Source organism: Echinops telfairi, unplaced genomic scaffold, assembly GCF_000313985.2.
Source record: "Echinops telfairi isolate 266 unplaced genomic scaffold, ASM31398v2 ScPeMD7_3;HRSCAF=10, whole genome shotgun sequence".
Lineage (NCBI taxonomy): Eukaryota > Metazoa > Chordata > Mammalia > Afrosoricida > Tenrecidae > Echinops > Echinops telfairi.
In genome coordinates this window covers 60,949,668-60,968,489 of record NW_022103899.1, presented here as the reverse complement: position 1 = coordinate 60,968,489, position 18,822 = coordinate 60,949,668, and the positions used below count along the sequence as shown (strand labels likewise).

The 18,822-nt window shown below is 56.7% G+C and overlaps 1 protein-coding gene across 5 annotated transcripts in view; it reads right to left on the bottom strand.

Annotated features, from left to right (window-relative positions):
- Positions 1 to 18,822, bottom strand: part of AGAP1 (ArfGAP with GTPase domain, ankyrin repeat and PH domain 1) — a 416,730-nt gene that overhangs the window by 236,815 nt on the left and 161,093 nt on the right. For all 5 annotated transcript variants that reach the window (XM_045295022.1, XM_045295029.1, XM_045295039.1 and 2 more), the window contains 2 exons: positions 7,210 to 7,337; positions 5,520 to 5,675 (listed from right to left, as the gene is read on the bottom strand). In XM_045295022.1, the coding sequence (XP_045150957.1) occupies positions 5,520 to 5,675; positions 7,210 to 7,337 (284 nt within the window). The remainder of the gene's footprint in view (positions 1 to 5,519; positions 5,676 to 7,209; positions 7,338 to 18,822) is intronic.

Sequence of the window (18,822 nt, the reverse complement as noted above, 5' to 3'; positions counted from 1 at the left end):
ACGGGGAACCTGGCCTGTGATGAGCCCGACTGTCAGATTCGAAGTCCTCGGTGAGTCTGTGGGCTCTCCTAAGGGGACCGCCCTGTACCTGGCCTGCAAAGGGGACTGAGTCACTTTGTGTCCTGCCATGGGCTTTCTGGGCTTAGCAGGGTCACCTGAACAGCATCCATGCCGGCACACCTGCATCCCGGTGTGTCAACCATGGGCGGACTTGCTTGTATGTCACTAGGTCCCAGGAGGAGAGCAAAAAGCCCTGAGCAAGGTCAGCGGTTCAAGCCCACCGGGTGCTCCTCGGGAGACAGAGGAAGGGCCGGCTGCCTTGATGGTGAGCAGTCTCTGACCGGGGTTGCTGTGTGTCATAGGGGGCACAGTGGCAGTGGGTTAGGTCTGGTGTTTGGGCTTGTGTGGGCTCCCAGCTCACCTCCTCTGCAGACCCCGTAAAAAGCAAACGAGCCGCGGAGCCCCCAGTGCACAGCACCAGCCCGTGAACCCCCACAGCACCTCCAACCCCCGGCACTTCCCAAATCCTGAACTCCGACACCGGAAAATCCATCTTCATTATTCTTGGATTAATCAGAATAATTAGCAAAACAAACTCGAGGAGAAGGGGAACGGGAAAAACCCACAGGAAAATGAACACGCCCCTTAAGGCAGCGCCCAGCTGCTCCCGCCCCTTGCTGTTCTGGAGGGAGGGTGGGGGGTGGGGCTGTTTCCAGGGTTTCCATGCACAGAAAACGGGAAGAAGCGGGCCACCGGGTTCCTGCAGAGCCCTCAGAACCCAAAGGACAGGGAGTTCAGCTCCACGTGGCTCGCAGACTCAGAAAGGAAAGCGACAGGGTCCTGCCAAGCCGGGCCAGCGAGCATGAGAGAGGAGTCTCCTGGCAGCAGTAGGAGGGGCACCTGCGCGCGCGCGCGTGTGTTCAGGGACTGGAATTTCAAGGAGTGAGCACAGCTGCTGTGGGGAAGAAGGATGCAGGGGGCAGGCTCCTTCTCAGACTCACAGTTCGTTTCTGGCTGCCTCAGATGCCCAGAGAGGTGCAGCCCGACCTCAGGACTGGACCGCATCCCCGGGAGGCTCTGCAGTGCACAGTCCACTGGGGGGGACCAGCATGCTGTCATCTCCCACTGCTGTTCAGCGGGCTGTGAGGCAGTTAGCGGCAGAGTGGCCACCTGCACCCAGGACACAGGTCAACATGACTGCGCTCAGCTTCCTGCCTGGCAGCGCTGGCTGCAGATGAAGGAGCGGCCATGCCACCACTGAAGGTGCGCTGGTTTAGCATCACCGTCACACAGCCGGCCGGCAGAGGGGAGATGGACCGCCTCCATCCACTGCCTGCCGACACCGCCCCTCCACCGTGTGCTTCTCTCCCAATGGTGAACGAAGTCCCACAGCCACAGCGCCATCAGGACCCGCTTGGAGGTGAGCAGTGTCCCCAAGCGTCCCTCCTCCCCAACAGCAGCCTGCTTTGTCACCAAGGACCCTGTGCAGGGCCCTTGCTTCCCGCTCCCCACAGGCAGCCCAGTCCTTTCCCAACCCTGGCCTTGGCCACCTTGTGCTGACACCCAGTGGCCGTGAGCTGAGTGAGAGTCTCCCCAAACCCAAGTCGGCCACTGCATAAGCTGGCCCCGCTGGGCAGTGTGGACACTAGAGGGCACAAGACGTGTCCTAGAAAGGGCTTCACCCCTAATGCGTGAAGACGGGCCAGGCACAGGTCGTGGGTACAAAGGGCTCGGTTTTACAAACGTACAGGAGAAAAGCCATGCCCATTTCAAGGGTTCCTGGGGTGGGGTGGGGTGCGTGGAGGCCGTGAACTTGCTTATTTCAGGAGATGGGGGGGGGGGGGGGGGGGGGGGGGGGGGGAGGGTGAGAGCCGCAGACAGCCAAGTGCTTGGGAAGGCTCGGATAACTCCTGTCTGCGATTCCTATGTGGAAACATCACACCCATGGGGGGCCCGAGCCTCAGGGGAGCACATGGAGAGCACACGCCCAACCAGGGGCCCCGTGGACCTAGCATTTTCATGGAGGGGGGTTTTTATAGGTCTGCTTGTTTTCCCCTCAGTGTCTGAAAATCATGACGCTTCAAGTAAATAGACGAAATCAGATGTAGGATGGGGTGGGGACCCCTCCCCACCATGACACCATCTCTAAGCATGGCCTTTGAAAGAGGATGGGCAATTACCCAAGCCTCCACTCACCCCGGCCTCGTTATGACTCGCTACCCCGGGAAGGTGGCCAAGCCAAGCCCAGGCGGCTTGGGTTTTAATCCGCTGAGACTGTGTGGCCCACCCTGCATCTGCACTGGGCTGAGAACCTTCTCACGGCAAGAACGTCCTTTGGCCATTAAAGCCACATCGCAGAACCAGGCTCCAACCGGCAACAGGAAGAAGGGCCTTTCTAGGGCGACTGTTTCCTTCCCGTCGATCCCTGGGTGACGGGGGATTGTCCTTCCCACCACAGCGCGCCTCCTTCCCGTCGATCCCTGGGTGACGCTGACACCTAGTGGACTTAGGTCTCTCCCGGAGCTCCAGCATCAAACCCTCACACCCGTTATGCTCTTCACGGTCGCATTCTTTAGCTCGGACCAGTTGGCAAGCTGAGCTGTCCATTCCAGGGGCACCTCCCTCAGGGGTCCTCACAGGTATGACCTCAGATGCCTGCTGCCACTGTCACCCAGGGCCAGGCAGTAGTCCTGCTTCGAAGGGCCACGTGTCCTCCGCGGTCCATCAGCAGGTGCTTCCGACATCCGGAGGCCAAGCAAGGGCTCACAGGCTGTGCGCTGAATCACGGGAGCCGTGGACTGGGGTGCAGTGTAGGAGAGGATCATATCTGGTCAGCGCAGTGGCAAGATGGCACAGCCTCCTGAGACTTGTCCTGCCCACCCCAGTTGGCTGCGTCTTCCTGGAGTCTTTATGGATACCTGCACAGGGTCAGCAGTTCGAAACCACCAGCTGCTCCTCGGGAGAAAGACAGTGCTTTCTACTCCCCTCACAAGTGGCATTCTCAGAGACCCACGGGGGCAGTTCTACTCTGTCCTATAGGCTCGCTGTGAGTCGGCATAGACACACTGACAGTTTCTGTGTGCACGCACATCTGTATGTGAGCACGATGTGTACCCATGTATCTACTCGGGTGCACGCATGTGGATGTATGTGTGCATGCCTACTGTGGTTGGGAGAGCAAAAGGTCCCATACCATCCTGCCTCCTATATGCCTCACTGTGTGGAGTCCCTGCCCCCCTTTGGGTCCACCTGGGCAACCTGAGCTCCCACAAACCCAGGCTCAGACTGCTTCTTCAGGTTTACAGCACTCTCCTCAGACAGCCGACTGGGCTGTCTGACATGCTCAGCAGGAGGGGCTCAGGATACACCTGTCAGACACACTCCCGATCGAGGGCTGCCCTTACGGACAGCAGGGCCTTCCAGCAGAGCACTCCCTGGTACTGACTGGTACTGCTGGCTCCTCCTTCCTTTCTTTCCTCGGGACCAGAACTGGAGTCAGATGCTTGGGTGGCCTTTGGGTGCCCATGTGAGGCCAACTGTCTTCCTTTCTCAGAGTGACAGACATGTGAAGACCTGTCCCTGGTCACCAATGAGCCATCTTGCCCTCTGCCTGCTAGTCCTTCTCATTGCTCACTCCCCCGGCATTCTGAACCGGGTCTCGGGTTCACATGCAGCTTGCTCTGAGGGGAAGCAAGCGCCCGACCTGGGCTGAGACTGAGACTGCGAGGCACCCGACAAGGCCCAGGAAGCGACCTCAGAGGTGAGGGCAGCTGCCCGCGGAACCTATGAGGGCACCCCACTCCCAGCAGACCCATTCTGTTCTCAGAAAAACAAGCACACGGCTGATCAGCAGGATTCTGCAGAAACTGGAAGACTATCTCCCAATCTACCATCAGATGATCCGTGGCACTGTAACAGCTGGACACCATGGCGGGCATTGGCATAACCTGCCAGTGAAGGGCAAGTACAGCCCTGACTCACCCACGCCGCTCAGTCTTCACGACAAGCCCACCCCTCCCCTAGGGCTGTGCCTAGCTCTAAGAGGTCACAGGGGGCTGAGAGCCAGGGCGTGCCTTCTCCTGACTGGTTCACCTCAACGCTGGGACCTAGATCAGAACACCAACATGGTGCCGGCGATTCCCCAAGCTGAAGAGGGGCAGGCTGGGGCCCCGGCAGAAATGGTCAGCCCCGAGAGAGAGGCTACCGCGTGACAGAGATGAGCCGGGGATGGAGCAGTCACACACAGTGTCAGGGACGTGAGGTCCCCTGGGACCCCATAGGGTCTTCCTCAGCCCAGCTCGGAGGATACGGGCAGTCCCCATAGCCAAGGCAGCAGGTGGCCACACAAGACATCAAATGGTGTATGAAACAGGCCCCCACCGACCTCTCGGCCAGATCAGGTTGCTGTGAAGACAACCCTCTTCCTTGTATGGCCCTAATGCCCATGTCTGCCCCAGGTGAGAGCCTGGCTTCAAAGCAGGTGTGTTTCATGGCACAGGTGTCTCAGTGGTGCAGGCGGGGGGTGGGGGGGTGGGGTTTCAGATGCGGGCTGCTAACCACAAGGCCAGCAATTCAAACCTGTCAGGTGTTCCTCTGAGAAGAGACGAGGCTTCTGCTCCCATTAAGACCTGTTGCCTCAGCAACCCTGCAGAGGCAGCTCTCCTCTGCCCATGCGGGCTGGCCTGAGTGGCATCGACTCACTCCATGCCAGGGGGTGTGTCAAGGCTCCGGGCACATGAACACCATTTCAAAGGACACTGGCAGCAAGGAACCAGGGGGTCCCAGGAGCAGGGCACTCCTCTCATGGATCAGTGCAGTCTGGTGACAGCGACAGCAGCCTGGCATGCTCTAGGATTGATTGGTGATGTCTGCTAGACCCAGGGCACCGGCAGGGTAGCCGGGTTTCCTGCTTCTCTGTGGTTCAGGGGTCTTCTGGAAGCCATTCCCCTGGTGTGCCCCATCTCGGATTCCAAGCTCACGGCGGTGAGCCTAGAGGTCTGCTCTATGGCACCCATGTGCTTCACACAAGGCCCCAAAGAAAACCCTAGTGGAGGGCCTTCCAGGCAGAGACGTGTGGGGTGTGAGAGGGCACAACATAGGTCTCTGTGCCCAGACAGACACGAGATGTTCATTTCTGGGCCCTTCTTACTTCCTGCCAGCACTCACACACACACACACACACACACACACACACACACACACACACACACACACACAGGACCCTCGGCCGATGTAACCTCCTCAGAGTGGTCCCTGAATTCAGAGGTGTGACAAGCCTTCCCCCAGGGGAGCCAGGGGGATGACTGCAGGGCAGCCAAAGGCTCCAAGAGGCCCCAGCACAGACCCACCCCCTACCCACCCCCTGCTCCTAACCCTTGGCATCCCAGCCTTGCCGGCAATCTCAGAGCCCAGAAACCCGGCCGCGCCCACTGATCTCATCTGGGTTCTACAACCGGCACCGGGCCGGCCTGGCCGAGGCGGCGGCCAGCACACAGGGCTCTCCCTCCGGGGACACTCACGGTGAAGAGGTTGGACCGGCGCTTGGACTGCTTACGGACGGGCGTGGGCGTGTTGGTGGTGGGAGGGACCTCAATGCGCAGCTCCTTCTGGCTGGTACTCGGGGTGGAGGGGACAGAGGACGAGTAGTCGCTCAGACTCCCACCTCCGTTGCTGGTCTGCAATGGGCGAAAAGCGGGTTGGGGTCAGAGACTCGCTCCGAGGCATCCTGGGACGGCCTCGGGGCAAGGACTCTCAGTGTGTTCCAACGCCAGCAAGGCCACGCCCTGGAGGGCAAGGCTGGGGGCAACGTGGGGCCGCGTGGTAAAAGCAGACGCTGTACTTTACCATGATAGGCTGTGGGCTAACAGTCTGCAGCTGGGGAGTGCTGAGCTTTGGTTTGTTCCCTGAAAAGGGGGCGGTCGGCCAAAGCCCACTGGCAGCCAAAGAGTTAAACTCACTGAGTCCCACAACCATAGTGAACATTCTGGAAAGGACATCTGGAAGACGGGGCTGTCTTTGGAAGACATCCCAAGATGCATGGAAGACTAAGGCTAACTATGGGGACGGCACCTGTGCTGACAGGAAAGCGGCCACGGAATTCCTGGCACTAAGCAATCCGAGCTCACCTGGAAATCTTCTCATCATACCCTTCAAAAAATAAAACAGGGCAGCGACCCAAGAAAACGTGTGTGCACCTCAATGTAACGCCTGTTCATCCTTACATGGGGTGGGTGCTCACTCTTTATTCCGTGGGCACCGGTTTGGCCTCTTCTAAGGGATCATTATGTCCTCTGCTTCCAAGTAACGAATTAGTAAGATGTTGTCAGGGGAAAACACAAGAGCGAGTCGTTCCTGGGGGTACACGGTCGCTGTGAGCCCACGTCAATGGCTGTGGATTTGCTTTGGGGGGGTGGAAGGCAGGTGGCACAGAGATGTGGTGGTGAGGTAGAATACGGGTTGGGATGCTAACCACAAGGTAGGTGGTTCAAATCCACTAGCTGCTCCTCAGGAGAAAAAACGAGGCTGTCTGCTCCAGGGACAGCTTTGGAGACCCTACACAGAGTCGCTCTGAGCCAGAGTCAAGTCCAAGGCAACGGTGGGGATCCAAAACCCCAGCCAAACCCAATGCCATCGAGTTGATTCTCACTCACAGCGACCCCGCAGGACAGGGTCGAACTGCCCCTGTGAATTGCTAAGGTTGTCATTCTTTCATCTTGCTCCCTGAGGTAGCTAGCGGATTTGAACTGCTAATCTTGCAGTTAAGTAGCCCAATAGGAAACCATTATGCCAAGAGGTTTCCCTGGGTGGGGGAGGGAGATGGTAGTTAATTATAATCAAACACTTGGCCCCAATTGGCGTATCCAGTGAGGAATTGATTCACTGTGGAGGTTTCACCACAAAGGGCTGTTTGTCCCTCAGTGGCACAGGTGTAAGGGGGTGATTGAATGAGAAGCCCGACCCGGCCATCACTCTACCACAGGACCTGTTACACCCTGAATGCCCGCCCCCCAAGGGCACACCGAGCCATAGCAGCTGCTGAAGGGAGCACGAATCCCTTCCTAACCAGGCTGCCCTTTATTTCTACATCAAAAAGGAGGGGGAAAGAACAGCTCGCCCTTAAACTGGGCTGTGCACTGCGATGGCCAGCTTCTCCCTGGTTCTCAGAGGCCCCTCCTGCCCAGGTGCATGAGCGTGAGGTGGTTGCGGTACCTGGCTGATGTGCACAGCCGACACCTGGGCCGAGCAGACGGAGGAGTGGCTGGGAGAGTTGGGCAAGGACTTGCAGGGCCCAATGGAGAGCTGCTGCTTCTTCCGCGTGGCCACAATCTTCTGGGCAACTAGAAAACACAGAGAGACAGAAAGGTCACGCCGGAGGCCAAGGGCATACGGAGGGGCTTGGAGTCTGGCCCCAAGATCTGTCGCTCTCCCCCCAACAACATCAGCACATCCTTCCCGAAAGGCAAACCCATACTGTGCTCGCTGGTGTTACAGTAGAGCATTGAGACCCTGCCCTTTCCCTGCCGGCTGCCATATTGGTGGAGCTGAGCCGCTTGGTGATTGTGGACTCGCCAAACCTTTGCACAGCCCCCAGGACCTTCCCCTTTCAAAAGGAATAGGATTCCTGGGTGCTGGCTAGGCACGTGCCTTCCCAGAACCAGGCCCCCACCTCTAGCCAATGTGGTAGAGGCAGAAGGGTTCCGGGGCAGCTCCCAGTCCTCTCTGTCTTTTTTGTCCTTGGTGCCTGGCATTCCTGTGGGCTGCCATCTTGGACACCAGGGTGACCTTGGGAAGACACCACACTGGGGGAGATAGAAGGGGCAGCTGCCCCACACCCCCAGAGACCCCTCAGCAGCCCTGCACAGGTCGCCCCCAGAAACCTGAATGCAAAATGGAAACACTCACCATCTTGTTCCCTACATAATGCAAGGTCACACATTGAAGCAAAATGCCAAACACCTCTTCTTCTGTTTTGGGGGAAGGTGGGAGAGGGGTGTGAGGAATACAAAGCCTAGCTTAGTGTGGAATTAAACTCAAGGGCACTCAATTATCTCAAAGGTCTCTTTTGATTTTATTTGTTACGTTTAAATATACGACCGCCGACGAGGGGAGTTTATCTTAAATCAATATGAATCTAGATCCAACCAGCCGTAACTTCCCTCGGCAACCAGGCTGGTCGATAGAGCCATAGGGATGGAATTGGCAAGGATGTCAGGGACGGGAAAGCTTCCTCCACCAGCAGGTGGCGCTGCTGGGTGGGAGCTGGGCTTCCCTCTGGGCACAGGTCACTTTGCGGGGCAGGCGGTGATGGGCCGTGGGTCACGGTGGGCTTGTCTGGTCTAGCTAGCCAAACCTGAGTGGCTGGTTTGGCCCATGCAAAAGCACACCTCGCACCGATGGGTGACCATAACAGGACCGGGAGACACCGGCCTTGCAGGTCATTCCTTCTTGCAAAGGGTGCCACCTTGCCAAGTAAGAACCAGGTGCTTGTTCCACAGCCCCCAGTCTCCGAGTACATGAACGATGGCATAAATATGATTAAGTGAAAACGTGGCGTATAAAAAATGGCTCCTGGAGACTCGGCAGCAGCTCCATTAGTTAGGGCCCACCTCCAATTGGCCGCTCAGCATCCTGAAAAGGATGGTATCAATTAATTTATCTCCCCGCCATGTATCGATCATAACCTTCATCAGCTAATCATGTTTAAATTAGAGCGAGCCACTGCGGCACTCTGTCATCGCAGAACTATCAGCGTATCGATCCGGGCGCGGAAGACAGGCAGGCACCGGGATATTTTTTAAAAAATCATTTGGGGGATCCAAAGTAAAACGGGTCATCAGGTTCTGGCCACTGAGGATCATGGAGGTCTTGCCATGGTCCCCACCCCGTTCCCAGTACCTAAGGCCCGCCCGCTTCCCAGCACCTAAGCCCCGCCCAGAAGGAAACGAACCCCAAACCACCAAGGTCTGTTTATTTGATGGCCAATTTCTTTTTTATTGGTGGCGGGGGAGGGGGGCAATGATCAATGGCATTGCATTCTCCCGTCCTACCAGTCTTGGAGATGGCGGGGGCGGGGGGGGGCACACAGGACGAGGGAGGTTCCGTGGGTGTTTCCTTCAAATCTGTCCACTAAACCGCGGGGAGAGTCGAGAAACACTCCGGGGCAAATCCGAGGAACTGCCCCACACCCTCATTTTAGGGGACTCCACAGGGAGCTGAGCCGACACCCTTCCCTCCTGGAGGCTAGAAAGGGAATTCACGGGCAAAGTTGCAAACACTTGTACGTGGTGGCGAGGGTGCACCTCTACCTGGCCAACAATCCACACACCTTCTGTTCCAACGTGGGTCACAGCACCCTCATGCACACCTCTCTGCCCTGCCCTCCCCGGGCTCAGAGTTCCACAGACACCTCGGCCTTGCTGCTTCCTGAGCTGTGCATGCGTGCGTGCGTGCGTGCGTGCAGCACACGCTGCCTGCTGGCCCCCTGGCTGATGAGCATGTTCCCACAGGTGCAGCTGTTTGTGGTATCTGCCTATCCTCTGTGGGACGGTGGGCCTGATCCAGGCCTAAAGGGCTGTCTCAGGTCACACTCTCAGGGACCCCCGGGCTCTATCAGAGAAGTTTAAACCATAAACTGCTGCTCAGCTATGGTACAGGGTCATACGAAGCATGAGCCACCGTGAAAACCACGGACAGCACTGCCCCAGCAGGTGGGCTTACAGAAAAGGCGGGCTCGGCAGGCAACGACTTGTATTCATGTGTGTCCTGTTTCCCCATCATTTTCATGTCCCTCCTGCCCCGTACACAAATGAAAGGCCAAGGAAACGATTTGTAGCTCATGCTCGGCTGTACCGTGCTCTTTACAACACGGGCGTCTGCCGATGGTCTATATTCTGTCTCCACTGGGCTCTGTGCTCTTCCACAATGTCATACAATGTAATCATCGTCCACAATAGGATTGGATGTGAGCAGCCAATCAGCTGAAGGGGGCGTTTCATCTAGCGCGTGGGCCTGCCTGCCAGCATACATCTTCCAGCGAAACTCCAGGTCTCTGGTTCAAAACTCCTGTGACCCTGTACTCTTCATCACCTGACCTCTGGCTCCAGGGACTGGAGTCTGAGGAAGCCTCCGGCCTGCCACCTTTCAGATTTGGAACTTCTTAGCTCATTATGAGCAGGCCTGGTTGTGTAGTAGTTATAGTGGATTCAGCAACGAACCACAAGGTCAGCAGTTCTAAACCACCAGCTGCTCCAAGGGAGAAAGAGGCTTTCTATTCCCATGAACAGTTAGTCTTGGAAACCCACAGGGCCAGTTCTACTCTATCCTGTAGGGTTGCTAGGAGTCAGAATCAGCTCAACAGCAGAGAGTGAGTGTAGCCTGTTAGCCTCCACAACTGTATGAGCCATAGCCTTCAAGTACATGTCTCCCTTTCCCTTTGAGAATGACGAGGGCAACGGATGTATAAGTGTGCTTTACACAATTGATGTATGTATCGACTGTGATAAGAGTTGCATGAGCCCCAATAAAATGATTTAAAAAAAGAAAACAATAAAAAGCAATAAAGAAAAAAAAATCTCTCCTTTCCCCTCTCTGTGTCCCTCCCTGTGTTTCTCGCTCTCCTATCTATATATATGAGGGTGCTTCAAACAATTCAGGGGCAAATGGAATTAAAAGATAATGGAATCTTTTGATGAATGTTTGAAGCATTCTTGCATCTTGCACGCACACACACACACACACAACCAGAAAGTGTTAATACTAAGAGTCCCAGGTCACCCATTCAGGGGTTTAGTCCAAGCACACGTGTTGTAACCTGTCTGCCTTCAGTGCCTGCTTGCAGACAGCTGTGTCAGGCAGACACGGGTCTTGTCTCCTTAGGGTGGGGGGTCTGTTTGGTCAGTTCCATTCAATGCAGAGGCCACCCCAGAAGGGGATGTCTACTGTTTCTCTGTACCCTGGCGGGGTCATCTTGACAGATTTCCTTGGAGCACACTGCATGATCACGGGGGTTTAAGAAGAAGTTTTAAGGAAAGCAAACACTGCGTCAGAGAAAGAGGCCAGAAAGATAATACAAAGGAGTCCATGTTTTCTCCCGTCACGACAGCACACCTGCTTGCTCTTGGTGGGAGCAAGGGCCACCCTGGAAGAATTTCTCTGGGACACTTGAGGTAGTTAGTGTGGTGTGCCAACCTGGCCGATAAACACACGTGGGGTTAATTGAAGGGCGGAGGGATAAATGGTTATGAGCCTTGCCTTTCTAGTTCTTGGGTCTCTTGCATTCTGATGGCCCAACCAGGGTGGAGCGGCCTTAGCCAGCCTCCTCAGGGTGCCCATTGGTCGCCTTGCCTTTAGACCATGGGCTCTCACAAATACTCAACAAGCCTAGGCCCCTAGTGTTAGGTCATGAACCCGAGACCAGTTGATCCGCTCTCATCTTCTCTTTTTCCTGTAAACCAAGTCCACAGGTGTCAGTGGCCAAACTCAACCTGTCTTTTTATTGCTGCATTTCTCCGACTTCCACTCAACAAGTAGATCCAGGTGGTCACCTACCAAGCATTTCAGTCTGCTCACAGGCTCCCTTTAACACTCAGTCCCAGAGAGGAGTTTTCTTCATGGTTCCCTTTAGGAGCCCATTCCAACGCTCTGTCAAGCCAGCAGCTTCAGGATGATGAGGAACATGATACGACCAGTGGATTCCGTGGGCATGGGCCCACTGCCGCACTGCATTTGCTGTGAAGTGAGTTCCTTGATCTGAAGCAATGCTATGTGGGATGCCATGCCGGTGGATGAGGCATTCTGTAAGTTCACGAATAGTAGTTTTGGTAGAAGCATCGCGTGCAGGGAAGGCAAATCCATATCCAGAGTAGGTGTCTATTCCAGTAAGAACTAAACGCTGTCCCTTCCATGACGGAAGTGGTCCTATGTAATCAACCTGCCACCAAGTTGCTGGTTGATCTCCCTGAGGAATGGTCCCATATCTTGGACTTAATGTTGGTTTCTGCTGCTGGCAAATGGGAGACTCGGCAGTGGCAGTGGCCCATCCCACACCACTACCCTCATCTAGCCCCTCCAGACCCTCTCTGAGCCCCATATGGCAAATGGACAAGAGTGGAGTCCCCTGGGGAGGCCAACACTGCCATTTAAGCCTGGTGTGACTCAGAGCAGGGAATCCCCCGGGCAGGGGGAGAGACATGGAAACAGTGCCTGCTGCAGGGTGTGACCCAGGTGGGGAGTGCGCCCGACACTGAAGGTGGAGGCGTGTGGCAGTGATCTGTGGAGCCGCCTCGTGTGCACACATGCCGCCTGGCCAGGAGTCCAAGACAGCTGGCCCCGGCCAGGGCTCCAACCTCACAGCCCTGAAGCAGGGTTACAGGGAAGCAGAGAGGCGGAGCAGTGGGCTCTGGTGGGAGCTTGGGAGGAAGCTTGGGAGGATACTGGCCACAGGATGCAGCATCTCTGAGGGGAACAGACATGAAGGGGAGGGGCGGGCAGAGGGAGTCAGGCCTCCTTTGCCCCACAGCTAGGTCTAGCTGTAGCCGGCGGGGCCGATGATGAGACAGACACAGGGCCAGCTCTGAGGGCCCGAGGCATTCAAGGGCAAGGCACTTCAACTGCCTGTGACAGACCCAAAAAGGAAAAGGAATCACTGCCATCCAGTCAATGCCGACTCCTGGGGACCCTGCAGGACAGGGCAGAGCTGCCCCTGTGGGTTTCCAAGACTGTCACTCTTGACAGGAGCTGAAAGCCCCAGCCATCTCCCATGGAGCGGCTGGTTTCGAACTTCTGACCTTGCGGATGGCAGCACAGTGGGTAAGCCCGACGCCAGCAGGGCTCCTGGAAGGGGCACACTCAGCAGTCAGCCAGCTTGACCCTCAACACTGGCGTCATCCCACAAAGGTATCTGAAGGTATGCATGGCCGGCCAGCCAGGCCACCAGAAGGTCATTTCAGCACATCTTCTCCAAAAGCCTTGGTGTGAGAACCACATTGGGGGTGGGGGTGGGGGTTGTCCTGCCCCCTCAAGAACTCTTATCAGCAACCAGAACGAGCTCTCTGAACATCTCTGCACAGTTTTAAATCACAGTGCAGTGGCCGTTAAGCCGTCTCATTAATTAAGACTAAATTAGGAATAATTAATTAAGGATACATTCATTACCAAATCATGTGCAGAGCCCTGGGTTCGTGGCTCAGGCAGTTAGCGAGAGCAGGCCGGCTGAAGGAGAGTCTGGCTCAGGACCAGTGTCCCCCAGTCAGTGAACACGGAAAGGGGGGAGGGTGATGAGGGGCCGGGGTCACAGCCTCAGTGTGTGTACCTCTGAGGTCCCTGCCAGGACAGCTACCCAAACCCCACCAAGAGCAGTGGGTGGGCGGGGCTCTGAGGGGGGCATGTGGTACACTACTGTGAGGACCACGGGACCCCACTGGCTGGCACCCCACCAGTGCACGAGCCCTGCATTGTGTCACCCATGGGTCCTGGAATGTTCCACAAGTTCAAGACATCATGCTGTATGTCCCTCCCTGAGGTCAGGAGGGGGGCTGTCGCTGAACAGGAAGTTGGCAGCCGTGCAGACGGGCACTGACGAGCCCACCAAGACTATGTGTGAGGAGGCGGGGGTGGAGTAGCAAGGGCACCACAGTGGGCTTCACAACCGTGACCAGGGCCAGCAACAGAGCAGGTGCCCTCAGAGAGGCTTGGTGGGCAGGGGATGGTGAGGGGACGCTGCCTCTCCCTGGACAGCAGGAAGAGGACACATGTGCGTGAGGATGAGCATGCAGCTGAGTGTGTACCGTAGGCGTTGCTGTGTGTGTCCGTGAGCATGTGTGCATATGCGTGAGGACCAGGGAATGTGTGTGAGGGCTTGCTTCAGTGTATGAGCACAGCATCTTGGTTTTGACTGTGTGCGCACAGGCATGTGGAACAGGAATATGTGTGCAAACATGAGCAGGTTGAGAATGTCCCCTTCTATAGTGTGCAAGTATGTGAGTGTGACACTGTGAGTGGCTGAGCACTAGTGGGTGCACTTCATGGGCGTGTGAGGGTGTGAACGTGTGATTTTCAGTGTGTGAATGTGAGCATGTGTGTGAGGGTGAACTTGTGCATAGGCGTACCTGCCTGCATGGTACTTTGAGTGAGCACAAGTGTCTGTGTCAAAGTGTGAACCCATACATGAGTGGGATGGAATCCGTGAGCATAACTATTTGAGTAAAGGTGTGCAAGGGACGGTGAATGGTATGTGTGTGCGGCTACGTGAATATGAACTCTGTTGAGAGTTGTAGGGGTGTGTGTGTGAATACATCAGTGCGTGAGTGATGTGTTTTGAGTTTGAGTGTGTGTGTGTGTGTGTGTGTGTGTGTGAATATGTGCGTGAAAACATGTGGGCATGAGGGGCATGGCAGAGCTGTCGGGACAGCACTTGGGTGCCCACCTCCCTGAGAAGCACGGCACTGAACAGCCCCGCCCACCCCCCCACACCCACCCCCGTTGCAAAGCTCCCTTATTCTGCCTTCACCCTGGAATTGCCAGATTCCAGTCGGGCACGCATCACTGGACTCAGAGGTACCAGGAGGACTGGTCCCCACACCCCCACCTTGGGATGAATCGCAGCTCCGGCCCTGCTGGGGAGTGCACTGGGCACCCTCCCCCACACGTGCTGCAGTCTAACCCAGGCAGGAGCGAGTACGGTCTTCTTTGGGATGGGACCCCAGTGGATGCAGGAAGCTGAGGTCACTGTGGAGTGAGGCAGGCCCTTGGAAGTGGGTACGAACAGCACGTCGGGGAGATGGTCACACGAAGATGTGACGATGGAGACACAGATGAATGATGCTACCACAGGCAAGGAACACCTGCCTGGGGCACCAGACGCTGCAGGAGGCCAGAGAGGACCCTCCCCAAGAGCCTCCAGGGAAGGCGGGGCTCTGTGACACCCTGAGTCCAGACCCCCAGCCTCCAGAGCCCAGGTAGTGGGCCTTTTGTATGATGCCCCCCGGAAACACACACACCACCATCAGGGAAACCTTCCGGAGCAGATGTGGACCTTCAAAGCATTCTCGGGGATGGGTCTTAGAGCCCAAGTGTGATGACTGTCTTCTGAGGGCCACTCTGGGCCCCACACCTGCACGTGTCAGACCTTCGCACCTCACGGTGGCCCACAAGCAGAAATCCATTTTCCCTTGTTCGGTGGTGGGCCTTCACCCTTTCCCGCCACCTTCAAAAGGATCACCCGTTCCGCTGACCCTTGTCTGGACCCATTCGATGCTCGCCTTTCCAAGCACCGTCTTGGCTCAAACCCTGCCGTCTCCCCACCAAACGCCCTGCCAACCATCAGCACCATGTTGTCATCAAGAGGGTCTGAATACGGGAAGAAAAGGCAGCCCCGGACACCAGGTCCTACAGCAAACATGTGACCGTCCATCCTGGTTAACTGCTACCACGCTGGCCCCAAGTGATCTCATGGACAACAGAAGGGACCGCCTCCCGGTTCCGCACCATCCTGCGTGAGGGCTGAGATCACTGTGGCCCACAGGGCTTTCTCTGGCCTGTTTTTGTAAGCAGATCGCCAGATCAGCAGATCTCCCTCATCTGCCCCAGTGGCAAGCTCCACGGACACCTGTTTGGGGTCCTGGACACATAAGCCAGCCGCCACTGACGACAGGCGGATGCTGCGCCTGAGGGCTTGCGGCATCCAGCCGGGCTCTCCTGAAAGGAAGGCGAGGCTGCAGTGCAACACGGACACACTTGTGTTGGTGACTGTCCGTGGAAACCCAACGAGGAGCTCCTGCTCAATCCAACTGCCCACGGTGCCCGAGCCTTGAAGGTAAGGGAGCGATGGCCATCTTCTCCCCCAGGTGCGGGAAATCCTCTGAGGACTTGCCGACATGCTCAAAATACAGCCATCTTCCCACCACATCCAAAAAGGTCAACTTAGCTCTAAGATAAGTCCACGCCCAAACCCATTGCCACCGAATTGGCTCCAACCCATGGTGACCTCTGAGCCTGTAAGCCTTTACGGGAACAGACAGTCTCATCCCTTATGGAGCCGGTGACGGGTCTGAACCACTGACCTTGCAGCCACCAGGGCAGCCTTTGCCTCGACACGGCCAGGCTCCCTGTCAGGACCCATCTTTCCGAGGAGGGAGGAGGTCTGGGGTCCTCATCTGCGATTCGGGGCTCACCTGTACTCTCTTTATCTCTTTGTATTAAAACAAATTTATCTTCATTTATGCCGCAATTACCTATCAGGGTTGTTAATTTGCTGGAAATGAAGCGCTTGTTTAATTGCTCCCGGTAATCGGGGATTTAAATGCTGACTAATCAACAGTTACCTTCAGAACGGGGCAAAGTCAAGGCAGCGGATGTAGATTTCCGAGCGAGGGGGACACTTCTCACGCGTCCCACCCAGGTGGTGAAAAAGAACCTAAAATGTGTACCCCAAACACCGCCACCACCATCCCCCCACCCCTCCAAATAAAAACTAAAAACCAAACCTGTGATGAGATACATGGGCCCCGGCCACCTTTGGGCTCCACCTCCGTCTGGTGTTGACAACCCCCTCCCCCACCCCCAGGACAGAATGTGTGTCCTCCAGCAGCAGGGTCACCCACGGCAGACCAGCTCCAGCAGTGGAAGAAAGCTGATGATCTCGCCAGTGAAAACCCCAGGTGGGTCTCCACAGCCTGGCGTCGGATGCTACGCCATGACATCTCTTCTGAGACGCAAACGAGATGAGGCAAAGAGGCACAGACCAGAGGGACCCGCTGCCACCAACGAGGGACGAGCCAGGCAGGAGTCCATCTTTGGACCCAGGGCCCCTGTGCTGGGAACCTCCTAGACCGAGGGGCGGGGGGGGCTTGATGTTTCTCCCCAGAGGGGAAGGAAGAGGAGGGAGGGAGGGAGAGGGAGGTAAGCGAGAGAAGGAGCGAGGGAGAGAGCACCCTCCCCCTACATTTGGAATGCTACCTTCTTAAGGTCTGAGAGAAGACGCTTCTGTGTGTGAGCACTAACCACAAGGGGGACAGTCCCCCAGGGCCCAGGCAGGAGAGAGTGCCTTAGTCATTACTCGCTCGCTCATTGTCACCGGGCAGCTAGTGCCACGTGCCACATTAGCAGGACCCACACAATGCTTGACCAGCTAACAGGACGGCTGAGCCTCAGGGCGGCAGCTCTGGACACGGCACCCGTGGGAGGCTGAGTGCCTGCGTGGACTCCAACCTTTCGGTCCGCAGCCGAACGGGACGGGCGGCTCTCACCGCGTTGCTTCACAGGGCGCCACAGCATCAGGAGGCACAGAGCCGCCTCGCGAGATGCCAGCTACACTCACCGCCGTCATTCCACGGAATCGGAGGAAGTAATCACCAAGGCGTCGGATAGCCCGCAAAACAAGACTGCTGCCGAGTCACCTTCGAGGAGCCCCGGTGATCTAGTGGGTTTCCGGACGGGCTGCTACCGCAGTCGGCCGTTGGGGACCACCAGCCACCCCATGGGTGAAAGGTGAAGGATTTACTCTTGGAAACTCACAGGGCAGCGCGCCTTGCCCGACCAGGCTTGGTGTTTGGCGGTGCCGTGGAGTGCCCGCATCAAGGCCAGCAACTTGAACCCCTACCCGTTCTGTGGACGTGAGGGGCAGCTGTGGGCTCTCAGGAACCACCCTGTCCGCTGGGCGGCGGACCGACTTGGAAGCAGTGAGCTTCCTGCGTCTGAATACGAAAGCACTGGACAGAGTGCCGTGGGCGAGGCATTGCCAAAGAGCGGGCTTGGAGGAAGACGCCCAAATCAAACTCCCCACCCCACGTCGATGCCGAGGCACAGTGACCCCACAGGACAGGATGGAAGTGCCCCTGGAGGTGCCCGGGACTGCCACTCTTTATGGGAGTGGAGAGCCTCCTCATCGGCCTCCCTGAAGGAAGACAGGTGCCGACACCCATAATCTCATCCGGACGGAGGTGTCAAGGAAGCGGTACGTACACGCTGGTTGTCCCCAAACATGGCTTTGCCCACACGCCGCAATCAGATCTGCACAAACTGCTCGAGAGGCCACGGCCTGATTAACGGTCTCGCTGCTTATCCTCCAGTCAGATGCAAATGAGCATCTTTCAAGCCCAGGCGAGTGAAAATTCCAATAAATTGGCAATACAATTTAGCTGGCAGGTGCACGGCAAGAGATGAACGACTTCAACAAAGGGTGGAAAAATGAGCCTGCCACTTCTTCTCAACTCACCAAGCTGTCTCGCCCAGAACATTGATGCCTCGGGAGCAGAAACATTTCTGACAACCCCCAGCCCTGCCTCCCAGAGGAGATGAAGTCCCCCCTCCCCCACTGTCATTCCTTCATTTCCCAGGCCAGGCGGCCACCCATCCTCCTGACACCAAGGGGAGGGCCCTGGGTTTATTTATTTTGGGGGGGCGGGGGGGGCCTGACTTTTTACACAGCTGAATAAGCTATGGGCCTCAAGCGCCAGAGATGGCAAATGCAGGCCTAGGACCAGTGGACATCAAGACAGAGACAGTGCAGAGGAGGAGGATGGAGGAGGAGGAAGAAGAGTAAGAGGAGGAGGAGGAAGAGGAGAAAGGAGATGAAGGAGGAGGAGAAGAAGAGAAAGAGGAGGAAGAGGAGGAGGAGGAGGAAGAGGAGGATGAAAGAGGAGGAGGAGGAAGAGGAGGATGAAAGAGGAGGAGGAAGAAGAGTAACAGTAGGAGGAGGAGGAAGAGGAGAAGGGAGATGAAGGAGGAGAAGAAGAGAAGGAGGAGGAAGAGGAGGAGGAGGGAGAGGAGGAGAGAGAGGAGGCGGAGGAAGAGGCGGAGGAGAAGGAAAGAGGAGGAGGAGGGGGA